The sequence below is a fragment of the Carya illinoinensis genome, chromosome 3 (genome assembly GCF_018687715.1).
Source record: "Carya illinoinensis cultivar Pawnee chromosome 3, C.illinoinensisPawnee_v1, whole genome shotgun sequence".
NCBI lineage: Eukaryota > Viridiplantae > Streptophyta > Magnoliopsida > Fagales > Juglandaceae > Carya > Carya illinoinensis.
In genome coordinates this window covers 22,347,715-22,374,430 of record NC_056754.1, presented here as the reverse complement: position 1 = coordinate 22,374,430, position 26,716 = coordinate 22,347,715, and the positions used below count along the sequence as shown (strand labels likewise).

The window sequence follows — 26,716 nt, the reverse complement described above, 5'->3', positions numbered from 1 at the left end:
AAAATAAAATAAAAATGGAGAAGGTTTAGTCGTTGCCTCACTGCATTCCATCATCATATTGGATAAGGAGGATCTAAGAGGTATGGGAGAAACTTCTTTTACCCTTCAAACCACAGCCAAAACAAAACCTTCAATTTATTGTAACATAGAGAGAGGGGGAAGGGAGGGGTGTTTATTGTTTCTTACAAGAGTTTTGATAACTGCTTCTCTTTGCAATGTTTTGTTAACTTCGAGCATTCCATTTTCTTTAGACAAAATCTCTCCACATCCCTTATCATCTCTGCCATTGACATGAATATGTTATGAATTAGAAAGCATAGAAACACTAGGTTTTTGATTGATTTTTCTATACTTAATCTGAATGGAAGCACTAGGACTACTAGTACCTGAGACTGTAGGTTGCATCTCCTAGCTCAAATAGAAGATGTTAGGTAATACATTGACCTTAATGTGGTTGAGCAAGAAAAGATGAAGGGTCCCAGTTCTTTCTTAAATCGTGTGTGTAGTGGGCAAATGTATATTTGTGTTCATATATGTTTCCAATTTATTTGATAGAAAAGAAAATAAATTAATGTGCTCATTTAATTTGCATGCTAACAAACATTGCCAGAAAATTTGCACTTACAAAAATATTTTTATTTTTATTTTTATTTTCCTTGCTAAGTAATATGGTTTTGTGATTTTAGGATATTAAAAAAATTGTGGTATTTGAAGGTGCATTCGAGAAGATTTTCAGCATCATCAAAGAGAAAGGAGGTTCAAGGAAAGAGGTCTAGAAAATTTTTCAAAGTTGTGTTTTGTAATTCATGTATTGTAATTTTGTGTTTTGTAATGTATTGTAATGTATAAATATTAAATAATCTAATATGTAGTGAATTGCATTGTATGACGTTGCATGTAATATGGATATATTTTCTTTTACCTATATTTAGTTAAAAAGGTAATTAGTTTCTAACTTTAGTTTCTTTTACATAATTTTTTTGAAATATATGCTTTTAAACAACAAAAAAGTCTTTTTTTGTTGGGAAAAAATTTAACAATGTTCAATGCTATTATGCTTTTCAACATAATTTCTTGAAATATGGACTTTTAGGTAAAAAAAAATAGTTTTTGACATTATTTTTTTATTTGAGAAAAATTTAACCAAAGGTTTGAAGTTTCTATTATTAAAAAAAGAAAAAGAAAAAAAAAGAGTTGAACCCGGAACCTAGAATACGAGTTTTAAAAAATTCAAATTCATCAAGGTTCTGGACGGAGTCTAATCCGGGTTAACACAGTCTGGGTTTTGGCCCAGATTTGACATCTGGGTTCTGGTCTGGATATGTCGAATTCTCAGGTCGGAATCCAGATGTACAGTCCAAGATAGATTTTAAGAAAACATATGGAAAATGAAAGGTAGTTAAGTATGCAATTGGGCTAATTGAAAGTAAATAATTGGTAGAGTGATGGATCAGATACTACTGCATTTTATGTGGGGGGTTTTGTGGGTTGGGGGGTGGTTGCGGCCGTGGGGGTTGCGAAGAGGGGCAGCACAGCACTACTGCCTGCATTAATGCGGGCTTGCTAGCTGGCGATATATTGATCAGCTAGCTAGCTGTATATATGGCGCGCAATAGGGACGCTGAAACCTCAAGCAGACACATGACCATTAACGACGTATCGTTCCAGAACTGAAAGTGGGAATTACCAGAAATTAATAAACTGCGTTAATGTTCTTATAAATTAATTTGTATGTGACAGTAGTTCTGTTTAGACTTTTTGAATATTTTTGTACCAAAATTTTTGTATATATACCACTTTTGCATCCACCATCATCATAGTGTCATTATCGATCAATTAATATATATATATATATATATATATATATATATATATATATATTTATATAAGTTTGTTATTCATCGGAAAAAAAAATTGATGAAAGTACTAACTCATCCTTTTTCAACGTATAACGTGCAACCGTAGTGAGGCCCTGCATGCTGCAGAGAGCTCTCACACGCACCCTGAAACCCTGGACCCATCCCATCTCATGATCTATCATGAGGGCGCCGAGACTACTTTTCTTAAGTCTTATATTATTAATTTTGCCCTTTTTATTATTTATTACATGCATCTTCAAATGCATACAGACATGCATGACGTGTGTCATGTATATATCATTTATAAGATAATACAATTGACGTACGTATGTGAGTTCCAAGCGGGCAGGGTGTGCAAGAGCCGCATGAACGCAGTAAATGTTTGCTAGCTAACTCATTTAATTGGCAAAGATCACATGCACCCAGAGAGAGAGAGAGAGATCAGCAGCTAGCTCTTCAATCTGCATCCAGCGCAGGGAAGGCCCTGGCTTCAGCCTTCAGCCTTCAGGCCGGGGTTAATAAATTAAATTGGCTTACATGCGATCGAGACCGGACATAAGGTCACCGCGTCCTTAGCCAGTGATCTTCATCAAGCTATATAGGAAATCACTGAACTCCCACAAAACCCTAATTCAACACGTAAGTGAATACTCTCTCAAATTAATTATATTGTTTGCAAATTAATTACAAATTAATTAATGAGAATATATCTTGAGCATTTTATGGTAATTAATAAATTTTGTAGCTAGCTTTTATAAAAAGCAAGCTAGCTGGGCTAGCTTCATATATATTGCATGCAGATCTTATTCCCGGATTTTCTTATAATTACCTAATTAATTCCTCATTTGAGATTCCAGATAGAGTTTTCCACTTTGGAAATATTTACGTCAATTGAGATGAGAAGATCATGATCAATATTCAACAGCTAGCTCTTACTATATCATGATCAGGAAAAGTCGACGTCTATATTAATTAATATTAATGTTTTAACCTGTAGCGATTACGAATACATTTATCCGACCATCGTAATCGTGCTGACCAGTTTACATCATGAATTCCTTCCAGCCTCATGTGTTAATGATCATATTCCCTTATTTCAACATTAATTCACTAACGCATATTGCGTGGAAAAATGAGTACCATATATATATATATATATATATATATATATATATCTACCTGCATCTGACATGGGAATTCAGAATATTAATGATATTGGCAGTTATATATAAAATGTACAAGTGTCGTTCATTTTGTTTTTTTAATTGTGAGTAAATTGTATAGAACAGCTTAGCTACATGAAAATATTAATTTTATAATGATAAATCATAGTACTCTTTTTAAAAAGAAATGTGCAACACTTGCTCGATCTATCCATAACTATATATCTATATATTCAGATAGCATCACTCATTAACTTCTTACGTACCACACACACATATATATTAATAATATATATATATATATATATATATATATTTATATGGGCTCATGTCTTGGTTTCATGAGACAGCTAACTAGCTAGTGCAGTGTCATACTCGCATGTATTAATACCACCTATGTCACCCCTCTCCACACTAATAAATACATTAATTAATTCATGAGTACTCTACAGTTGTTTCTTTCTTTATAATGGACAATATTGAATCAATGGTACGGTAGTACTACTACGTCTGGGCAGCAAAATTCATATCTAAATCATTAATAAAGGTGTAAATTGTTGGGTTCATTCAACTCGCAAAATACTTCTTAGTTGTACATATATATATATAGAATAATGCTATACATGTACCATACCACTATCTCACTTACATCTTCCATTATATATGATGTGGCGTATTTATTACTATTTGATGATAAAAAATATGCAATAAATGATTATTTAATAATGATAAATATACTATAATTTACTTGATGGGATGTAAATAAGATTGTGGTGTGGTATATAGAATTTTTCATATAATATATCATCTGATCATAATGAAGAATCAATTGTTTATGCAAAAACCAGCTAGACAGCTGTATACCTGCCTATCACACACATACACACACCAGATATCAGCAGAGGAAAGAAGGGAAAAAAAAAAAAAAATGCAAAATTCATATATATTGCCATACTTGCATGCTTTCCCAAAACAGGCCATACTATCATGATCTGACTGAAAGAGAAGAGAGGAGGAGGGGGGGGGGGGGGGGGGGGGGGGGGGGGGGGGGGGGGGGGGGAAACCATTGGGCCTGATGATCTGAATGAAAGAAAAAAAAAGTATTGTAATTTGTTCTAGTGTCAGTCAGGTATATACTACATTGGTAATTCTTTTCATTATTACTATTATTATTTTCTTTTAAGTATTTTTTTAACATCTTTAACCATTAAGAAATTTTTTGAGAAAATACAATTCTATAGATAGTCATTTCTTTACCACCAAGTAAAAAATTTAAAATTAAAAAAATTAAAATACTTGAACGGTAACTTTGATAAAAGTTAGAATGCTTATAATCATCGATAACATTGAGAAAGCTAAATAGCATTTTCCATATATATATATAGTCATTCAAATATATTCATTATTATCTTATGGATGAACACAATATAAAGTTAGATATATCTAGAGGTTTTGAAATTTTGTTAATTTTGGAGAGTTTCAATATTTTCATTCAAAATGTTTATGGTTGGTAGAAAAGTACTGCAAAAATGGGATAGAAATTTAAAGGAATAAGAGATAAAAGAGAAAATCCATATATAATTAATTGCAGAAAATAAAAAACATGATCTTTCGACTTTAGAAACATATGTATATATATTATATGTTATATTAACTAGTCAAAAATATTTTTTAATTTTTATTAAAAATTCAAACTAATATTTGAGTTTTATAAATAAAAAATAATAATCATGCTGATTATTATTATTATTAAGATATTATATATTAGAGTTTTTTAGAGGCACGTACCTGTAAGTTTTTCTAAAAACTTTAGTCGTACTCAGGGGTTATTTTTAATTCTTGTAGACTAATAATTTTCTTTAAAACCTATTTTTTATTTATGATTGGGGTAGGTTTTTTAAATTTTTAAATTTTGGAGGATTAATAATATTGATTATTACAAAATTTAGGGGAATATATACATTTTGGCGAACTGTTTTGGATTTTTAATTAATATATTCTACTATAAAACTTGATTTTAAATTTTTTTGGGGAAATAGTACTTTTGACAATTCTATTTTTTAAATGGGGGGTTTTTTCATTAAAGTAATACTACTCATTATCCTAATTCTTATCATCCTCCCATCATCTTATAATGTGATATTAAATGATTGGAGATTATTTATTAATATATTTCACTTGTGAACCTAACATCTAATGTCATATTATAGAATGATGATAGGATGATGAGAATTAAGATGATGAATAGATTTTTTCGGTTAATTAATGGATCGAGGTGAGACTTTTAGTGAATAAATATTTTGGTTATTGAAATGGTTAATTTTAAGAGATCAGAAAAATATTTCATCCCTAGTGCATGTGGGAAAGCTTCCACCATGCAGGCCGGCGAGAAGCTTTTATTTTGATAAAGATTGATATTAGGGTTGATATATAATCTTTTACACGATTACGATTGATATTAGGGTTGATGTATAATCTTTTACACGATTACGAACTACTTGATGCAAATTCAATACGAAATCATAATATTAATTAGGATTGACCATCTTATGATTAATGTTTTTCTTAATTAGTTTATATTTAAAAAAAATTGATACAGCCAATCACATAAGTTGAGTGCGTAAAGAATACACAAAAGTAACTGCACAAAGAATTTTTTTATTAGTGCCAGTTCAATATGTTGTAAAGCTTAAGGTGGAAATTTTGAGCTAGCCTTTTTTTCATTTTAAAAAAAAAAAACAATTAACTTAATTTTTACATTACTCTTTTATTTAAAAATAATTCATATTCTTTTGTAAAGTAAATTACTGATTATAATTTTATATCACATTTTTAACTAATAATCGATTTAATATTTGTTAGAAAATTGTCGGTTTAGAGAGGATTTGATTTAATTTAATTTTACAAGACGTGCTTTAGACTCTTGAGATTGGTTTAGATTCAGAGATGAAAATATATGGTTTTAGATGAAAAATAAAAATTAAATAAAATATTATTAGAATATTTTTTTCTTATTAATATTATTGTTTTGGAATTTGAAAATATTGAATTGTTCATTTTATTTTGTGTGGGAATTTAAAAAGAATTATAATGATAAAATAATATGAGATGAAATACTTTTCAAATCTAAACGGGGGCCTTAGAAATAATTATAATCATTATTTTTAATAAATTTTTATAAACAATCTATGCATTTGGAAAAATTGTCCCTTGCCTCTTCAAAGGATAATATAAAAACTTTTTGTGAATACTTGAAAATTAGATTTTACTATTTATAATTTTTAGATTATATATTAAATTAATAATGATAAAAGAGAAGTGTATTTTTATAAGGAAAGTATGATAGATAATTATTACGTGAGAATATTTTTAAAACTAATAATGAGATAAGATCTAATTGATACTTTTGATGTTTTCTTATTAAGTTAATTTATTTTTTTAATTAGGTTATTTTTTTAAATTAATTTTACTTAAAAAAATTTTAGAGCCTTTATTCCCACATAGGCCCTAGGCAATTACCTAAGTTGACTAATAGAAGAGCCCGTACGTCCAGTTCTTTATTCAAGTTTGTTGGATTAGGATTAGCTAGCTCTTATACAATCCAGGCAGCTTGATTTGACGTACGTACATATGATGATTTAGAGCAGAAAATATTTGTTATAACAAATTAATATGAAGTCAACAAGAAATTAATGCAATTAGCTTGCCGTGGGGTTAAGGACTCATATATGACACAATAATTCCGACGTAACAAAACTCAAACCAGGAGTGATAGCACTACTACTACTGCTAGATACATCAATACCAATACTCCTACATATTTATATATCACAATTGGATATATGTCTCATAATCATTTTCTTTCCAATCAATCCCTTCCTCGATTATAAAAATAATATTAGATATAATTTTACGGTGTTCAAGTTTCGGACACTTCCTTGTAAAAATAATAGATCAAATCTATTATTTTTTTTAAGTAGATTTTAAATTTATTCACGTGAAAAAAAAATTGATGATTAGATGCGTATTTACAGTACTCCCTTTAGAAAAGCACGTTGAAGCATGACTGATTAGAAACTTTCAAAATTAAAAGGGCAAATTGTATTTTGTGCATATATATTGCATGCAAGTAAACAAATATTTAAGAAGTTAATTAGATTAGTGATGATTAATAATCTGCATGCATGCATGGTTCATGATCATTCACTTTTCACGATCGATCGAGTTACTTTCATTATTTTCTTTTCCCAATGATGATATTGGAAAAAGAAAGGTTTTAGTTTAAAACTTAACATCGAGTAAATCTACAAATATTGAAATAGGTGATGGTTGCAAAGGTATTAATGGAAAAAAACGTGTGGAGTCTGGTAGCTAGCCGTCATTCGTAACACACGAATACGCTGCATGTCCTGGGTTGAAAATTTAAACAGCAACTGCTCTCTCTCTCTCTCTCTCTCTCTCTCTCTCTCTCTCTCAGAGCAATTACACCCCTTCTCCCACCATTAAATGCATTCGCACCCTCTCAATACGCTCGGCAGTAATTGCTCGCTAGCTGCAACATTTCTCTCCGTCTTCTCCCAGGCCCTTTCTCCTTCCTTCACTGCACTTCTTCATTTCCTGCTCTCTCTCTCTCTCTCGCTCTCTGTGGATTTTCTTCTTCTTCTCCGTCTGTATCACTATTCTCTCCCCCATATCTATCCAAAACTCATACCTGTATTTCCAAAAGCTCTTACCAAAACCACTTTTGTAGCCCCAAAGAGTGATTTCACTGCAGCGAGTTAGCCCCAAAACAGATCTGACCCTTCGCATTTTTCGAAGGCTTGCTCCAAACGTCGTATATATAAGTGGTAGGTGGAATTTTTGTACATCTCAGTCTTCGGTTAGTATATAACATTCAGTCCTCTCTCTTTAAGATCATTTTGATGCAGCCAAGCCAAAAAAAATAGCGGAAAACTAGGTTTCACTTTGTGTGGAAAAATCTATGTTTGATATTTGATATGATGCCTTGATCTTTTGTACCATATCTTACATTTTTTTTTTCCATACATTTCTGTTGCTGTGGATAGGTCTAAAGAAAGAAAGGAAAAGGAAGTGTGGAGATCATATAGAAAGTGAGGAGGCACAGTTGGATTCTCCGAGATCTTCGCGGACGTTATATATTTTTCATTCGTCTTCCTCTGATTTTGGTCTGTCCAAAGCCGTATCAGATTTGTCAACCCTATCTTTCTTGGTATTATACTTCCCTTTTTTCAGGTTTCACGCAGGAAATAGATAGGCTTCAGACCCTTTCCTAAGACCAAAAAATCTCAAGTCAGCTTTGCCTGTTCATGAACTTTGCCGAGACCTAGTACTAATGCCAGAGAATCTAGGAAAGAAATAAAGGAGCCCCCAAATATATATATATATATCCAAGTGGACGTGTAAAAACTGTACACTGCTTAAGGGATCGTTGTTTGTGATTTGTGAAATATGCCGGGCGGGATTATGATTCCAGCGAGAAACATACGACCGATGATTGGAATTAACGGGACTGTCGGTGGATTTGGATCGTCCTCAGGGCTTACCCTTGGTCAGGTTAGTCGTTGAGTTGATGATCTCTCATCATCTTGTTCTTTGATCTCATTTTCTGCTACTACGTTTTTAATTTTTGGCTAATCAATCAAATTTGATTTTCGTTTTCTAGAGCCCTATTGTTAATTAGAATGATGGGTCCATGTTTATTGCCAAAAACAGAAGTCAAGTTTCGATCTGCTAGCTAGCTAGCTTGTCTTCACCAGACAAATTGCTCTTTACCGACTTTATTAAGAACGCCAGAAACATTGATGATTGTTTTGTGAATTTGGTCTTAAAGACTAGCTAATTGCTGTGTCAAGCAAAATCCTTTTGAATTAAAAAAAATACGGCGAAAGCATTTATTTTAAGAGAGCAATCCTGATATTGATTTCTTTTTTTCCCCAAATTGCATCCAAACATGAGTACTTTTGCTCGGTAAATATCAAATAGCTAATTTCTCATGTAAACATTTCATTTAGGCTTCTTATGTATCTACATGTTAGGAAATGTGGGTTTCCTTTCTTTTGAGTAGAAATTTTGCATTCCTTTTGTTAGATTGAATACCCATAAGCCTTCGGAATCTTAAAGATCTGTAGATATGTTCCAGCCTAACATGATGGAAGGTCATCAGCTTCACCATATGCTAGACATGACTCAGAACACATCTGAAAGTGATATTGCCCGCATTCGAGATGACGACTTCGACAGTGCTACTAAATCCGGCAGCGACAACCATGAAGGTGCCTCCGGTGACGACCAAGACCAACGACCAAAAAAGAAGCGCTACCATCGCCACACTCAGCACCAGATCCAGGAAATGGAAGCGTAAGCTCCACCCTTCACAAATTGTTCACACAATATTACTTCTATTTCGTTTTCAATATCTTTAATTATATCGAAATCTAAAGAATCCTTCTTTCTTTTCGTTTTTTCTTTTAATTCTTTTCTGTTTTTTTTTTTTTTTTGGTAATATTTTTAGTTTTTTCAAGGAGTGTCCACACCCAGATGACAAGCAAAGGAAAGAACTGGGCCGTGAATTAGGGTTAGAGCCGTTGCAAGTCAAATTTTGGTTCCAAAACAAGCGAACTCAAATGAAGGTAAAAAACGTATTAGTGAATCTTGACTCGTACTTTAAATATATAAACTCTGATCAGAATATGCTATCAAAGTGCCGTGTTTACGATATCTTCGTTTTCTTTAATATTGGAAAGTGGGCTTGCTTACATTATATAGCTAGTCAACCTACCTTTCTCGTTTCATTGTTTCCAATAATTCTCCATTTCCAATTTTAGCTTCTTGCTCATTCTCTGATTTCTCTCTCACAGACCCAGCATGAGCGCCATGAGAACACAGCACTTAGGACTGAGAATGAAAAGCTTCGGGCTGATAGCATGAGGTACAGAGACGCTCTCAGCAATTCCTCATGTCCCAATTGTGGTGGCCCAACTGCAATAGGAGAAATGTCCTTCGATGAGCATCATTTGAGACTCGAAAATGCCCGATTAAGGGAAGAGGTACTAGCAATATATGGAAGTATTCATAGTTTTCTGGGTGAGTTATTTTTGTTAACATTGTACGCAAAATCGATGGTCATATTCGACTACTTTTTCCCTTCGATTTTCAGATTGATAGGATTTCAGCTATCGCAGCAAAGTATGTTGGCAAGCCAGTTGTGAGCTACCCTCTTCTTTCTCCTCCGGTTCCTCCTCCCCGGCCACTAGAGCTAGGAGTAGGGAATTTTGGAGGGCAGCCCGGCATTGGAGGAGATATGTATGGTGTCGGAGACCTTCTTAGGTCAATCAGTGCACCGACTGAAGCAGATAAACCTATGATAATTGAGCTTGCGGTTGCAGCTATGGAGGAACTAGTCAAAATGGCACAAATGGGAGAACCCTTATGGATGACAAACCATGATGGTACTTCTACTCTACATGAAGACGAATATATTAGAACATTTCCTCGGGGGATTGGACCCAGACCTACGGGCTTCAAATGCGAAGCTTCACGAGAAACTGCAGTTGTTATCATGAACCACATCAACCTTGTTGAGCTTGTAATGGATGTGGTAGGCTTGATTCTATTCTATGAACAGTTTTAGGTCATCAATCTTCAAATAATTTACTAATATTGAGCCCTATTAATCTTTGTCATTCCGTTATGCTTATATTCAGGATCAGTGGTCTACAGTGTTTTCTGGGATTGTCTCAAGAGCTATGACACTGGAAGTACTATCAACTGGTGTGGCAGGGAATTACAATGGAGCCCTGCAAGTGGTAAGTATATGTATAGAACATACATGTTCTTTTCTCTTGAATAATTGTACGTACCGTGTAGAAGTAGTTGGGCCATCAAAATAGAAAACCCAATTATGTGTTTTAATAATTAATCTGATTCTAATATAAACTCAAATTTGTTTCTTTAGATGACAGCAGAATTCCAAGTTCTTTCACCCTTAGTTCCAACTCGTGAGAGTTATTACGTAAGGTACTGTAAGCAGCTTTCCGATGGGACCTGGGCAGTGGTTGATGTTTCCTTGGACACTTTGCGCCCTAGTCCTGCAGTCAGGTGTCGAAGAAGACCTTCCGGCTGTTTAATTCAGGAAATGCCTAATGGATACTCAAAGGTGATGATCATAATAGTACTATCAATTCGGGCCAGATTACTAATTTCAGTTGGCTTTTATTTATTAGTCCTTTTATTTGCTAATTTTTATATATAGGTAACATGGGTTGAGCATGTAGAAGTTGATGATAGAGGTGTTCACAATCTATATCATCAGCTTGTTAGCTCAGGTCATGCATTTGGTGCAAAACGTTGGGTGGCTACCCTAGATCGGCAATGTGAAAGGCTTGCAAGCGCTATGGCCTCAAACATTCCTTCTGGTGATGTTGGTGGTAATTATTAAAACAAACGCCATTTTTTCTAATTTAAGTTTTAAAAAAAATGTTATATAAAAGTGGAAAACTATTGCGTTTGAAATTTTAAATGTTACCCTTATCTGTCACTATTTAGTCATAACAAATCAAGAAGGAAGAAAGAGTATGTTGAAACTGGCTGAGAGAATGGTGATAAGCTTTTGTGCCGGAGTAAGTGCCTCTACTGCACACACATGGACGACGCTGTCTGGAACAGGGGCAGATGATGTAAGGGTGATGACCCGAAAGAGCATAGATGATCCAGGCAGACCTCCTGGCATTGTTCTTAGTGCCGCTACTTCCTTCTGGCTTCCAGTTTCTCCAAAGAGAGTTTTTGATTTTCTGCGTGATGAGAACTCTCGAAACGAGGTACATAAACATAATATCCAGAAAATCTGAAATTAGTTAATCAATTTGGAAAATTAATCTTTTCCATATATGATTAACCCATATATATTATGTATTAGGCTTCCACAATCTTGGTGGAAACCCATATAATCATGTAAGTTCTAGTTGTCTAGGAAAATAATATGATAATTAGCATGGTGTATACTGTCTATAGAGAGATAAAAAAAAAAAGAGTGCCAAAGGAATACTGTTCTGATTCGAAGCAAGTCATACAAAGTCATTGAAATGAAGCACAGATGTATTTCATAAGCAAATGTAATTACCATGTTAATAAGTCATATTGTCAGCTGTGATGCCAAGGAAGAAATTTTTCTTGTTCATTTAATATTATAGTTAATATAATATTATAGTTAATTTAGGCATATATCTACACCTGTAAGTATAGGTATCTTCTTAATTACCAGCTTTAGACCAGGCTATGCAACCAAAACACATGGACATTAGAACTATTATGATTCTGCAACTAAGATATGGAAAGTTCATTGTTTTTCTAGGGAATCTATTGCCCATTCTTATCTTATATATTAAGATCGATGCACTTCTATCTGAGGACTGATAAAGTTTTCCACTTCTATACATATGATATGCAGTGGGATATTCTTTCGAATGGTGGAGTTGTTCAAGAAATGGCACATATTGCAAATGGGCGGGACACAGGCAACTGCGTGTCTCTACTTCGAGTAAATGTAAATTCCTATATATTATATATATTGTGATCCTTATTGACGTCGAATGTACTACACGTTACCCGGCCATTTATATTCTTTAACACGTTTTGATGTTCTACATATATATATTTATGTATATTGCATAAATTTGTAGAGTGCCAATTCAAGCCAGAGCAACATGTTGATATTACAAGAGAGTTGCACTGATCGAACAGCCTCTTTCGTGATATATGCTCCTGTTGACATTGTTGCAATGAATCTCGTACTAAATGGTGGGGACCCAGACTATGTCGCCCTTCTGCCCTCAGGATTTGCCATTCTCCCTGATGGAACCTCAGACCTTGGAGGAGGCGCCATTGGGGAAGCTGACTCTGGCGGATCTCTCCTTACTGTTGCTTTTCAGATCTTGGTTGATTCTGTTCCCACCGCAAAACTTTCTCTTGGGTCAGTTGCAACTGTTAACAATCTTATTGCTTGCACCGTGGAGAGGATTAAGGCTTCTTTGTCAGCCGAGAACGCATGATCTGCAAACCTTAAATCGTAGGTAAGTCAGAAGCTAGTAATTGGAAAGCTTACAAGTTGTTCTTTCTCTGCATGGCATCTCTCCTTTTTTTCGTTACATTTAGTAAACGACCCTTCCCTTGGCGCGCATATACTATCAATGTTTGGCTTTTCATATATGGGGGTACCACTTCTTATTAGCTTAGAATTCATTACATTCATACACTGATCAGAGTCTGAGACCTAGTGTGGGTTGCAGCAGTACGTGTTCTTATCACCTTTGATCATCGTCTATCATTGTTGCAGTAATTAACAGAAGAAGGAAATTGAAGGCAAGGAAACTGAGAGATGGAAACAAATGTGATGAAGAATTTCGGCTTATGCACGTACAAGATTGGAAGAAGTCAAGAGCGCACCTTACTGCATGATCCTTTCTAAGCAGTTAACCAAGTGTGCATTAAGGATTAGGGGTTCGGGTATTGACTTAATTCCTCAAAACGATTAAAAGCAAAGAGCTTAAGATCTTATAATATAATATTACAAATAGTACTTGATCTACTGTGGAACTCCCAGCTTTCGCCTTTCTGAAGTACTACTTTGTAGTTAACTAAGGTTTTAAATGAGTGAAGCTTAAATATTAGCAAGTGTCTTCTTAATTTTCCTTCTTTGCTTTTGATCATTTAACTATTTCTTAGCTGTGTTTTGCTAAGGCACTACTGCGTGAGAAAGTGAAACCTCTAACGGCCTATACTACCGGCGTTTCTTTTCCTAGTACCATTTTGTAATCTTCTGAAACGCATCATGCATTGATATATATCGCTTTCATAGCCTTGTTTTTGTATAATATATTGCACAGTCAGGTCTCATATCGATCCTCGATCTAGAAATAGATCTACAATCGCCTACAATTTTAGGAATGGATCGAGGAAGTAAGAAAATCATCGAGCCATATAACAAGTTGCTAGCTGGATACTATATACTGCTTATATCCTCGATCATCAACCTTCGAGACACCCAACCAAATTATAAGCACCTGCATCGATCAATAAGTGCTACCTTGATGCACTCTAAGTTGAATTAACCATGTCACTTAATATATAGGAACGAACCCGCAAGCTCCTTTTGCGCGCTTATCAATAAAACTTGCAAGCACCTTTAATTTGCAGTTATTTAATGTAATGAAATGATCGGTATGATCGATATATAGAAGTAACACATGACTAGTACAAGAAAACTGCTCAATTATGACCAGTTATTTTGTGTAAAAATAATTATTTTATGTTAAAATGAATCTGTTTTGGTTGTAGGCAATCATTTTCATCACATATAATTTGTCACAAATTATCATTTTTCTTGTAATAGTGACATGACTAACCTATATATATATACTAGGACAAGATCAATGTGCAAAGCCAGTTTACCTAGTTGGGTAAAATGATTATTTTTTTTAAAATAATATATATTTCATTAAAAAAGTTGATTTCAATTAATAATTTATGGCATAGGGGAAAAAATGTGAATTCTAGCAAATATTTGGGCATAATGATAATTAAGTAGAGTACATTAATTACATGCTTGCATAGATTAGAAGATAAAAATATTAGTTCAAAATATAATATAGCCCAATACATATTTATAACATCGATAGTTTTAGCAAAATTGTTTGCGATAAGTTTAATACAAGTCCAACAAAAACATTAGTTTAAAATATGAGTCATTTGATGTTTCTATTATGATCCATCATTATGTGTCATCCTGTATAGGATCAATAGAGATGCTATTGAAATTCTTGTGCTATTGATGGTTGAGTCGGTCAGGGTCTATAAAATGTTGAATCATCCACTCTTTTTGTGAAACTTGTGCAACAATATTTTCTATATATAGTAAATGTTCCTGCAAAGTAAATTTTTAATAGTCTTGCATTATTAATAAAAACTTAAAGAACTTATATGCTAGAAATTGATGTATTGTAAATTAACACAAATCTTAGATGCAAGGTTTTTAATTAAATTACTACGCATGTTATAAATAAAAATAAAATTGGTATAACAAACAAGTATATAAATATCAATTAAAATTATTTTTGTTATAATTTGCTTTTAATAGATTTATTTTTAAAGTAATTTGCTTTTAAGATATGTTTCATTCTTTTAAAAAAATTATATTTATATTAATAAAACTATTATTACTAATTCTAAAAATTATAGTTAACTGTATATGTCGTGTATTTATCATCTCCAAAATAAATAAATAATTGTCTAAGTATAGTAAAACGGTAATGTCATTGACCTATTCTGTTAAAAAATGAAGATAATACAACAGACAAAAACTCATCAAATTCTTTGAATGATCTGAAGAGTAGCAAGAGTTGATGACGGAATTAAAAGACCTTACGGGAGGAGGACAATTCCTATTTAGACACAAAAGACATTGTAAGTTTTGAATGTTCTTCAAGAGAATATGTTCTTCCATTTTTACTCTGCATATTATTTTTCAACAAACAATCAACTTCCCTGATGATGGTTCAAATTATATGTTAAATTAAACAGTCGTGAAGTATAAAATATAGGGTAGTTGCTTTGAAAAAGAGTGAGATCTACTATTGTCTATTAATTATTGGCTCTTTATTTCAAATTATTTTTACGGTTGGGTTTTACTATTTTATTTTATTATTACTAAGTTGTTGTGATTTTAAAATGAGTATATCTTAAATGGGACTTATTAAAATAAGGGAGGAGTATAATTATAGGATTTTATGACATTACTCTTAGTTTTGCTATTTTATTTATTTTAAGTATAAAGCTCTTTTAAATCTCAACCCCATTGTTCGTTTGTCTTTTGAGGCTGATTTTGTGAAAGTGTTGTCAAAAGAATCTTGTGAAGTTAATGGAGTTCTTTATCATGCTTTTCATTGGACTCCAGACTTTAATGAGGATCCTGAACCTTCAAGTGTTCCCATTTGGATCTCATTGCCAGGTTTACCTCCTAATTTTTATCAAGAGTCCTTTTTACACATCCTTATGGCCTCTATTGAGCATTTTATTTGTCCAGATAATCCTACTTGCTACGCAACTCAAACGGATGGTGTAGGAGTTTGTTTGGAGATGAATGCAGCCAAGGAGCCTATCCCTTATTTCTAGATTGGTACCCCTGGGTTAATAACTAGTCGAAAACAAGAGGTGATTTATGAGACATTGCCGGTGTGTTGTGGTAAGTGTAAGATGCAAGGGCATAATGCTAAAACCTATCGAGTTGGGAAAATGGTGAATGATGAGAAAGCACAGTTCTGAAAGAAAGGAGAATCATCAAATGGTGGAATAAGTGACGGTGCAATGCCAAATTTTGATTTGATGGATAACAAAATGGAGTTTAACCCTGAGATGAAAATTGTTGACCCGAGAGGAAACTCGTCTAAGAGTTCCATTGTGGATGCTCTCCTGTCCCCTACTCTAGGGAATAATACAGATGGTGTTCTAGTGGCTGCTGATGGGATGATTAATGCACTTGGGGAAGAAGAAGGTAACCCTTCACTACCTCAATCTCAGACAGATACAATATTTCTTGTAGAGTCTGATCCTCTGCTCATGGAAGAGCATGACTCCATTGTGAGAAATGAAGGGCCAAACACTGAGCAAAAATTGGATGAGGAGATACTGAATGAGAACTTCTTTTCTCTAGAAGATGATATTGTTTCAGAACCTGAACCTGAAATATCCTAGGAGGTCCTCTCGCAGGATAAAGAGTATCACATGGAAATTGAAGGAAAAGTCAACAAGAAAAAATATAAGAAGAAGCAGTTTGTGAAAATTAGGACTTCTACTTGGGTTCTTGTCCAATCAACTACATTGTCTCAATGATTGAATTGATGTTTGTATGGAATATCAGGGGTATTGGAACTTCCAGGAGTCACTTAAAAAAGTTAATTAGTAAGCACAAACCAAAGATTGTGGGATTATTAGAACCTTATCAAAATTCAGACAAGGTTGATGAGATTCTTACATTTTGATTCATTTATTTCTAATGAAGAAGAAGGTGGGAAAATCTGGGTTTTCTGGGAAAACTTTATTGCTGTGCATGTTATGCAGATGGGAACTTCTCTTTGGGTGGATATAAGGGCATATCAGTTTCTGTGTAATTTTGTTTATGCAAAGTGAACCATGAACGACCGGAAGGTCTTGTGGGAGGAATTAAGTTATCAGCGTATGGGCTCGAAGCCTTGTCTATTTGCTAGCGATTTCAACATAATCCACTGTGATCCAGAGAGAAGAGGAGGGAGACGAAGACCGAGAGCTACAATGGAAGATTTCAATAACTGGGTTCAGCAAGGAGGTTTGATTTAGATGAACTCAAAGGGTAGAGTTTTTACTTGGTGTAATGGTTAGTCTAGACTTGCTCGCTCTTGAGCTAAATTAGATCGGGTCTTTATGGATGCTTCATTGCTTTCCTCATTTCCAAATGCCATCTGTTCCTATCTGCCGAGATCGACATCTAACCACTCTCCAACGTTTATTGAATTCAAGATGGATCCTTTTTCTTATGGTCCTTCACCGTTTCATTTTCAACAAATGTGGATTGATCATCTGCAATTTTTAGAGTGTGTTCGGAGTGCTTGGTTTGAAGATGTTGTTGGTTAGGGACTTATGAAGTTGGCAACTAAAATGAAGAGAACAAAGGTTGCTTTGCGTGAATGTAATAAGATGGTCTTTTGATATGCTGGAGACTCAAATTGAGGGGCTTGAAAATAAATTGCAATCAAGTTGGGATGAAAAGACAGAGAAGGAGCTGATTTGTACTTCTACATAATTGGCTTCCTACAGGCACCACGAAGATACAAGATTGGCTCAAATGGCCAAATTAAAATGGCTAGTGGAAAAAAGGTGCAAATGAGTGGTGGAAATGAGCTTTTCGAATTGGGTGATCTTTGAGTCACCGAAAAGTATTCATCAAGGGGTTGTGAATTTTTTTTTTTTTCTTAACTTTCTGTAGGGGGAGTCGACTAGAGAATTACTAGATTTTTCACAAATCATCTTATCAGTTATATCTGAGGATGAGAACCTTAATATGTGCTCTGTCCCTTCTATGGCAAAAGTTTTTTTGATGTTATCTTCCATTTTGTCCAATAGTACTTAAAGTACTGATGGGTTTGGTTCGGGCTTTTTCAAGAGTTGTTGGGAGGTGGTGAATACCGATGTTTTGGAAGCTATTTTTGAATTTTTTTTAATCTCCAAATAGCTTCCAAGAATTTTTATGGCTTCTCTTCTTGTCTTAATTCCAAAGGTCAATATGCCTTCGAGTTTTGATAAGTTTAGACCAATTAGTCTTTACTTGATTTTTTATAAAATCTGCTCCAAAGTTATTGTTAATCGTGTGACAAGTTTCCTCTTAAGAATGATCTCATAGGAACAAGGCGCTTTTATTCCTGGGAGAAGCATATTTGAGAATATTAGCCTTACGCAGGAAATGATCCACTCTAACAATAAGAAGGCCCACGGCGGAAACATCAGGCTCAAAGTGGACATGGCAAAGGCTTATGATCGAGTAGATTGGAATTTTCTTTTGGAGGTTCTTTGATGTTTTCGTTTCTCTGATCAGTTTTGAGATCTTATCAGGGCTTGTATCTCATCTCCTTGGTATTTTATTTTGATGAATATCCCTACAAAAGGTTTTTTCCAAGGAGGTCATGGTTTGCAACAAGGCAATCCCATTTCACCCTATCTTTTCATCATATTACATGAAGAAGTTCTCTGACTGATCATGCATAGTGTGGCAACAAAGAAATTTTGTCAATTCTCACAGGCTCGAGGTACAACTATAATTTCTCATTTTATGTATGTTGATGATATGGTGCTTTTTACGAATGGCAGTACGAGATCCATCATGGAGCTTTTAGGTGTCCTAAAAAAACATGAAGATTGGTCTAATCAATGTATAAATCATGCAAAGACTACCATATTTTTTTCTCCAAAAATTCCCATGGCTTGCAAGAGATCGCTACTAAGGAAGACAGGCTTTTCGGAAGGAACTTTTCCTTTTAAGTATCTGGGGCCCCTATTATCTTGGGAAGGCTAAAACATGTGCACTTGGAGGAAATGGTGACTAAAGTCCAAAATAAAATCGCGGGATGGAAGATGAAACTTATATCATAAGGCAAAAGACTAATCTTATTACAGCACATCCTATCTAGTATGGCCTTTCATCTTTTTGCTATTTTACGAGTCCCAAAATCCATCATTAATGTCCTTCAATGAATGATGAGTATATTTTTTTGGGGAGAGGCGAATGGGAAAAGAAATAAAAAATGGGTGGCATGGAAAACCATTTGTCGACCGGTTGAGAAAGGTGGCCTGGGCTTGAGACTCCTTGATGATATGCAACAAGCCCTGCACACTAGGTTTGCTGGAATCTTATTCAAGGTAAATCTCTTTGGACAATTTTTGTTAAAGAAAATTATGTAGAATCTAAACCTTGGACCTTGGTTGATGTAACTCGGGTACAAGATTTTGGAAAATGATTGTTAAAAGCCTCCCAATGGTCATGAATAACTTGAAGTGGCAGCTAAAGGAGGGGAATGTTTTCTTTTGATATGATAAATGGAGAGATAGTGGTCCTTTATTTGTGGACATGAAAGTCATGGGACAACCTCTTCTTAAAGTCAAGGATTGTAAACTATCTAATAGTTGGGATATGGACTTCATTATGCGCTTAGTTGGTCCGAATAATGTTGATGAGATTTTGGAGACTTTAAGAAATAGCAAGCTGGGCTTGGACGTTTTGATTTGCACAAAAAATGAAACAGGTTTTTTTTTTTGTTTTTCCACTAAGTCGGCTTGGGATTGTGTTCGTATCAGGGCTTGCAACTTAAAATGGCACTCGTGGATGTGGCATAAAAGACTCCCGCTTAAAATTTCTATTTGTATGTGGAAGACTTAGAATATGGCTTTGAGTGTGGATGATCAACTTCATTGTATTGGCCTCCCTATTACTTCCCGATGTGATTACTGTGAGGATGGTAACTATGAAGATCAGAATCATGTGCTTTTTACAGGAGATTTTGCTAGTAAGGTTTGGCATCACTTTGGAGCGCTTTTTGGTCTCCCGCTCGGCTGCACTTGGAAAGAAACCATGTACATTTGGTTTTGCCGTGCAAAATCCTCGACTCAAGTGAGAATAATAGTAGGGATTTTACCAATGATCATCATATGGAGAATTTGGAGGAGGAGATGCTTGGCGCATATGGAGGGTCAGTTAGAATCTGAGACGGAATTGATCCATTCCATTCGCCGATGGATTGGTATCCTATGTCAAGATGTGCATAAAATTTCTCACCTTTCCCAGTTTGATATGCAGATTATGGAGAGTTTGCAAGTTTCACTCGTGTTTTCTCTAGAATGTCAATGTAGAGCAATTGCTTGGCAATGTCCAGTGGTTAGCTGGTTTAAATTGAACACAGACAGTAGCAGTATGGGCAACCCAGTCTCCTCGTGTGTGGGTGTGATCATTAGAAATTATCAAGGTATTTTAATTCATGCCTTTTCTTCTTTCATTGGCACTGGGTCTAATAATAAAGGAGAGCTATTAGGCCTTCTTCAAGCCTCACGGTATGCAAATCTTTGGGTTTTAATTACATTGAAATAGAACTTGATTCGATGGTTGTGATATCTTGGTGCAGAAGTAAGAGATGTGGAGTGTGGTATTTGGAGGATTTCTGGGAGGAAGTCCTTAACATTATGAACTCCATGGTTTGTTCTGTGAACCGTATTTTTAGAGAGAAAAATAAAGTGGTAGATTGGTTGGAGAGGAAAGGGGCTGCAGGTTCAGATTTGGTTGGTCCAATTTGGAGGAGACTCCCCGAGTGCTACGAGGTTTAATTCGTATGGACTACTTAGGGATGCCTTCTTTACATCTAAAATAGTTTTTGGTTTTATAGATTATTGTATATTGTTTTTTTTAGGCATGTTTGGAGGTCTGTTTTTAATTCTAGTTTGCAATTTGTTTTTGGTTAGGTTGGTCCTTTTTTGCATGCTGGGTTTTGGTATTTTGCAATTATGTAAATCCCTAGATGCTTGAAATGTAACCACAAATAAGAATTTATTAATAAAATTAGGGATGGTTCACTCTTGGACAAGTGGCCCTAACTCTTCCCAAAAAAACATTCCTTAAACTTTCCTTCACCTAAACTCAAAACTTGCATTACTTCAAAACACATTTAAGCTTAGGTCACCTACCCTTATAGCACTGCTCTTACACATATCCCTTACATCATCTTTTTCTACTTCATGTTCTTCTCGGCCTCAACCCCTAGATCTTAGAGTCTGTCTAAGGGTCTGTTTGCATATGCGACAGAAAACACATGAAGTTAAGAAGAAACTTACTAATGATATTGTGTGGGGTTGTGGGGTAAAGATACAACGGCCTTTGTTCCTTCACTTCCCTTGTTCGAGTGGTCAAGTGGTGATTAGTGGCCTTTAACTACACCACTATAGTGACTTAGTGCGGCAAAAGATAAATTACAACAACCCTTGTCCTCCTTTGTTTTCAGCCAACAAAATAGAGTGCGCGAAACGGTGTGAAACATAGATAACCTATACTAAAATGACAAAAATACTTTATCAATGATCCATGATCAACATATGAGCAATATCTCAACAACTTCTACACATGGTAACTTTGCAAAACTCCCACAACCTTGAAACGTTATTCTTCCCCGTGAGGCTGAGCCAAGATTCAGGACTCTCGGCAACACAAAGTTGAGAGGGGAAAGAAAGAAGAAGAAGAAGAAAAATATGTAAAATGACCGAGAACTTAGAAATTGACTTATGAAAGATAAAGAGAAGTATTTATTGGATGGTAAGTCATTAAGTATTCCATGTGTTACATTTTTACCCTAGCTACTAGGTAAGGTCTTTTGGGCTAGTTTGGTCACATTTTGGGCTTCGTGAAAGTCTTGGTTCTTTGTGCTTCCAAACTAATTTCTAACTCAATTTCTAACTCTAAACCCTGGAAACTTAAGTACTAAAACCTTAAAGGCTTAAACTCCTAGTCCTTTCCTAACTTAATCCAAATAATAATAAATCATAGTGTATATATATCTAATAATTAATAGCCAATCATACAATAAAATTGTTCTAACTTTTACGTACAATTAATCGAGAGGTACAAGACCTGTGGATATTTCATTCTTTAGAGTTAATGTCGATTTATCTTTGACATGCACATGATAAAAAAAACATTAATGTATAAAACTATCATTATTAATAAATCTCAAGATTATAGCCATTTGTAGTTTACTGGTTTTTATGGACATCTTGAAGCTAGCAAGAGGCGAGGTTCATGGGATTTATTGGTGTCTCTGAAACCTGCCAATCACATACCTTGGTTCACTTGTGGAGATTTCAATGAAATTCTAAAACAAGATGAAAAAAGACGAGGGAATGAGAGAAGTAAGGCTCAGATGAACAAATTCAGACAGGCCATAGAGATGGGGGAACTGTTTGATGTGGGATGGTTTGGCTCAAAGTTTACTTGGTGTAACAAACATAGAGATGCAACTTTTACAGTTGAGAGACTGGATAGAGGGTTAGCAAATAAAGGATGACTTGACTGTTTTAAAGCACTAAAGGTTGAAAATTGGGTTGCTAGAAGCTCGGATCATAGACCACTATGTTTCTCATATGGGTAGCAGTCTCCATTCTTTAGAGGGGGCCACCAATTATTTAAATATGAAGTGGCCTACGGTAAAGATGAAGGTTGCAGAAAGATTATTAGGGAGGTTTGGTTGCATGAGAGCCCTCATGATGACTCTATCAGAATTGTTCAACACAACCTCAAAATGAGTAGAGTGTCTCTATCAAAATGGAGAATATCTTCTAGTTCAGATTTCGATAAGGCAATAGAAGAGAAGTCAGCAATCCTTCAACAGTTGCAAAATGTTCAAAGCCAACATAATGAAGTAGAGGTTGTGAAACTTCAGGAGGAATTGGGTGTCTTACTACAAAAGGAAGATCTCAAATGGAGGCAAAGGGAAAAAAAGCATTGGTATCAAGAGGGGGATAGAAATACAAGGTATTTTAAGAAGTGATGAGGCTGAAATTGCTTATGCTTTTAAAGAACATTTTTAGAATATATACTCATCCTCAAACTCGAGGACAGTAGACATTGAGGCTTGTCTTCAATGCATAAGCAACAGAGTGTCAAGGGAGATGAATGCAGATCTAGTGGCTCTTTTCCAGCAGGAGGAGGTTTCTTGTGCCCTTCAATAGATGGGGGCTTTCAAATCTCCTGGTCCAGATGGATTTGAAGTAGACTTTTATCAACACCATTGGGATGATGTGGGTCCTAAGGTGAGTAAGGCTGTTCTAGAGGTGTTAAATGGGGGAGGTATGCCAAGTGACTTGAACATGAAAAATCTTGTTTTAATTCCAAAAGTAGATACTCCCCTTTCTGTTAATCATTTCAGACCTATTTCTCTATGTAATATTCTGTACAAGCTAATAGCAAAAGTCTTAGTGAATAGACTTAAGCATGTTTTACCTCACATAATTTCTAGTCTTCAAAGTGCTTTTGTACTTGGGCAGATTAATAATTGACAATGTAATGGTGGCCTATGAGATCCTACATACCATGAAAGCAAGACAGAAAGGAAGGGAGGGAAGCATAGCACTAAAACTCGACATGTCTAAAGCCTATGAAAGAATAGAGTGGTCTTTTTTTAAATCAATCATGAAGAGGATGGGTTTTTGTGAAAACTGGATCCAGCTAATGTTGGCTTGTGTGAAATCAGTCTCATATTCTATTGTTATTAATGGAAAGGTGGGAGAGAGGTTCACTCCAACAAGAGGTTTAAGGCAAGGAGACCCCATGTCTCCTTACCTTTTTATCTATGTGCAGAAGGGCATAGTTCTATGCTGAGTCAAGCTGAAATTAATGGAAGGATTAAAGGGATAGCAGCTGCAAGAGGAGGGACTCGAATTAATCATTTTCTCTTTGCAAATGATTTTGTGATTTTCAGTAAAGCAAGTAGAGATGAGTGGCTGGCTATTCATGATATACTGAAGCTGTATGAGGTCTCCTCAGGCCAGATGTTAAATAGGCAGAAGACAACTTTGCTCTTCAGTTCTAATACAAGAGAATTAGTTAAGAGGGAAATTTTGCAAGAAGCTGGTGATGATTCCTTGGGGGTTTATGGTAAATACCTGGGTCTTCCTACTATGATTGGTAGATCCAAGTATGAAACTTTCAAAGATATTAAAGAAAGGGTGTGAAGGAAGGTCAGCAGCTGGAAAAACTCTTTTCTGTCAAGTGCTGGGAGAGAGGCTCTAATTAAGGCTGTTTTACAGTCTATTCCTACTTATACTATAAATGTGTTCAAATTCTCAAGGAAGCTAAGTAGAGAGCTCAATTCCATGCTTGCAAGATTCTGGTGGAATGACAATAAAGAGGGTAGAGGCATCCATTGGAGAGGGTGGGGCTTAATGGGTAATAATAAGAAGGAGGGTGGGATGGGTTTTAGAGATATTGATAATTTTAACAAGGCTATGCTTGCCAAGCAAGAGTGGATGCTGCAAACTAGTGTAGATTCATTGGCAGCAAGGATTTTTAAGGAAAAGTACTACAGGAAAGGCCAATTTGTTGAGGCTAAAATTGGCTACAAATCTTCATATATGTGGAGGAGTTTATTGTCTACACAAGCCTTGGTCAAATCAGGTTGTGTGTGGAGGGTGGGAAACGGGAAAAGTATTTCCATTTGGATTGATAGATGGCTTCCCAATGCAGTAGGCTTTAAGGTAAGATCCCTAGTCAATCGGTTAGAGGCTGACTCTAAGGTGAGTTCTCTTATTTTTGAAGATATCCATTCCTGGAATGAGGTGTTGATTGGGGAAATTTTTAGTAGAAATGAAGCTGCTCAAATTTGTAGCGTACCATTGAGTTGGTATGGAGAGGATGATAAAATCCTATGGGGTTACACTAAGGATGGAAGGTTTTCCATGAAAAGTGCATATCACCTGTGTAATGACATGGAAGGAGAGGGGCTTGGTGAATGTTCAAACAGACAAGCTCAGAAAAACGTTTGGGAAGGAATATGGAGTCTTGTTGTTCCTAACTCTGCTAAACAATTTTTGTGGAAGGCTATTAACAGCATCTTGCCAACAAAACATAACTTATGTAAGAGAAGAATTCTTGAAGATGCTTCTTGTCCAATTTGTTGTTTAAATGAGGAAACTATTGGTCATGTTTTATGGTCGTGTCCAGCTACTTCTGATGTGTGGGCAGAAAAGGACAGTGGCCTACAGAAGTGGATTTGTGAAGAGAGGGAATTCTTCAAAATCTGGACTGATATGCAGGAAAGTTTGCAGAAAAATAGAGTAGAAGAGATTGTTATGATCTTGAGAGGTTTATGGTCTAGAAGGAATAAATTGGTCTTTGAAAGCAAATTTGAGAGTCCAAGCAGAGTGGTCACTAATGCAATATCTAGCCTCAAGTGCTTTCAAGCATCTCAAGCTGAGATGAAACAGCTTAAGGTTCCTAACACAAACAGGAGGATGGATACTAAGTGGAAGCCACCTGATGTGGGAGTTTCTAAACTCAACTTTGATGCGGCTATAGACAAAGTTGAAAACAGAATGGGATTGTGCATAGTAGCAAGAAATCATTTGGGGGAGCTTCTGTTTTCCTACAGTGCTTCAAGATTGTTTAGTGGCACTTCTGATATGGCTGAAGCTGCTAGTCTTTGGAAGGCTATGGATCTAGCAATAGAGCTGGATATAAGAAATGTAGTGTATGAAGGAGATCATGAAAGAATCATTAAAGGGGTGACAGAGGAAAAGGAAGCATTTGCTTGGATGGATCAGATGTTCAAAGATATGCAGGGCAGGCTACTAAATTGACTTGACTGGTCAGTGAAGTTCATACATAGAGAAGTCAATAGTGTAGCTTATGAACTGGCCAAGAGAGCCTTGAAAATTGAAGGGGAATGGTGCTGGATTGAAGAAGGACCTGCAGAGATTGCTAGTCTTATTATTAGAGAAAGACCTTGTTCTAATGTAGAGCTTTGAGATGATTTTGAAGTGCTTGTAATCAGGTGCTATTTTGCACATTTTATGACGATGAATGAAAGGTATTATTTTGATGATTCAAAAAAAAAAAAAAAAGATTATAGCCATTTGCTCCCTCTTAGGGCTCATTTGGATGCCAAACTCAGCTTAGTGCACTTCACTTTTAGACTTCGGCATTCAAACGGTCAGGCCAGCTAATTTCAATAAAGTTCAAATATGAACTCAAGTGTGGCTCCACATGCTGCCAAATTTGATGAAAAACCAGCACTTTCTGATACAATTCCCACATTAACCACTACTAGGCCCCACCTTAAGGTTGCCAACCCACTTTCTGATAAAATTTTTGCATTTTTTTTCCTTTATGTTTTAGGTTTGCGCTAGCTTTATGGGGGACAATACTAACATATGAACAGTAACAACAATGGTGGGACCCAATATTTTTAATTATTTATATAAACAGTACTAAACTCATCTAAATATCCAAACACATCTAAACTCATCTTAGGTTGGCTCATAAAACTCACTTCACCATCTCAACTCACTACTATTTATAAAGAGCTAAGCTCAGCTTAACATTCAAATGCAGCCTTAGACTCA

General features: G+C 35.2%; 2 protein-coding genes across 5 annotated transcripts; both read left to right on the top strand.

Annotated features, from left to right (window-relative positions):
* The first annotated feature begins 7,535 nt into the window (after window positions 1–7,535).
* Window positions 7,536–13,711, top strand: LOC122303820 (homeobox-leucine zipper protein HDG2-like). 4 transcript variants are annotated; one of them, XM_043115790.1, is made up of 13 exons: window positions 7,536–7,869; window positions 8,089–8,596; window positions 9,183–9,400; window positions 9,555–9,672; window positions 9,901–10,089; window positions 10,200–10,640; window positions 10,747–10,848; window positions 10,998–11,198; window positions 11,295–11,469; window positions 11,588–11,859; window positions 12,489–12,584; window positions 12,721–13,110; window positions 13,374–13,711. In XM_043115790.1, the coding sequence occupies exons 2-12, from the start codon at window positions 8,492–8,494 to the stop codon at window positions 13,087–13,089; spliced, it is 2,286 nt and encodes a 761-aa protein (XP_042971724.1). In that variant the 5' UTR covers window positions 7,536–7,869; window positions 8,089–8,491; the 3' UTR covers window positions 13,090–13,110; window positions 13,374–13,711. The 4 variants fall into 4 exon arrangements, with proteins under 4 accessions (XP_042971724.1, XP_042971728.1, XP_042971727.1 ...); XM_043115794.1 differs by having other exon boundaries at window positions 9,164–9,400; XM_043115793.1 differs by having other exon boundaries at window positions 7,537–7,869; window positions 9,172–9,400.
* Window positions 13,712–23,326: 9,615 nt separating this feature from the next.
* Window positions 23,327–25,951, top strand: LOC122304620. Its single transcript, XM_043116879.1, has 3 exons — window positions 23,327–23,444; window positions 23,955–24,291; window positions 24,445–25,951. The coding sequence occupies exons 1-3, from the start codon at window positions 23,327–23,329 to the stop codon at window positions 25,949–25,951; spliced, it is 1,962 nt and encodes a 653-aa protein (XP_042972813.1).
* Window positions 25,952–26,716: the final 765 nt, after the last annotated feature.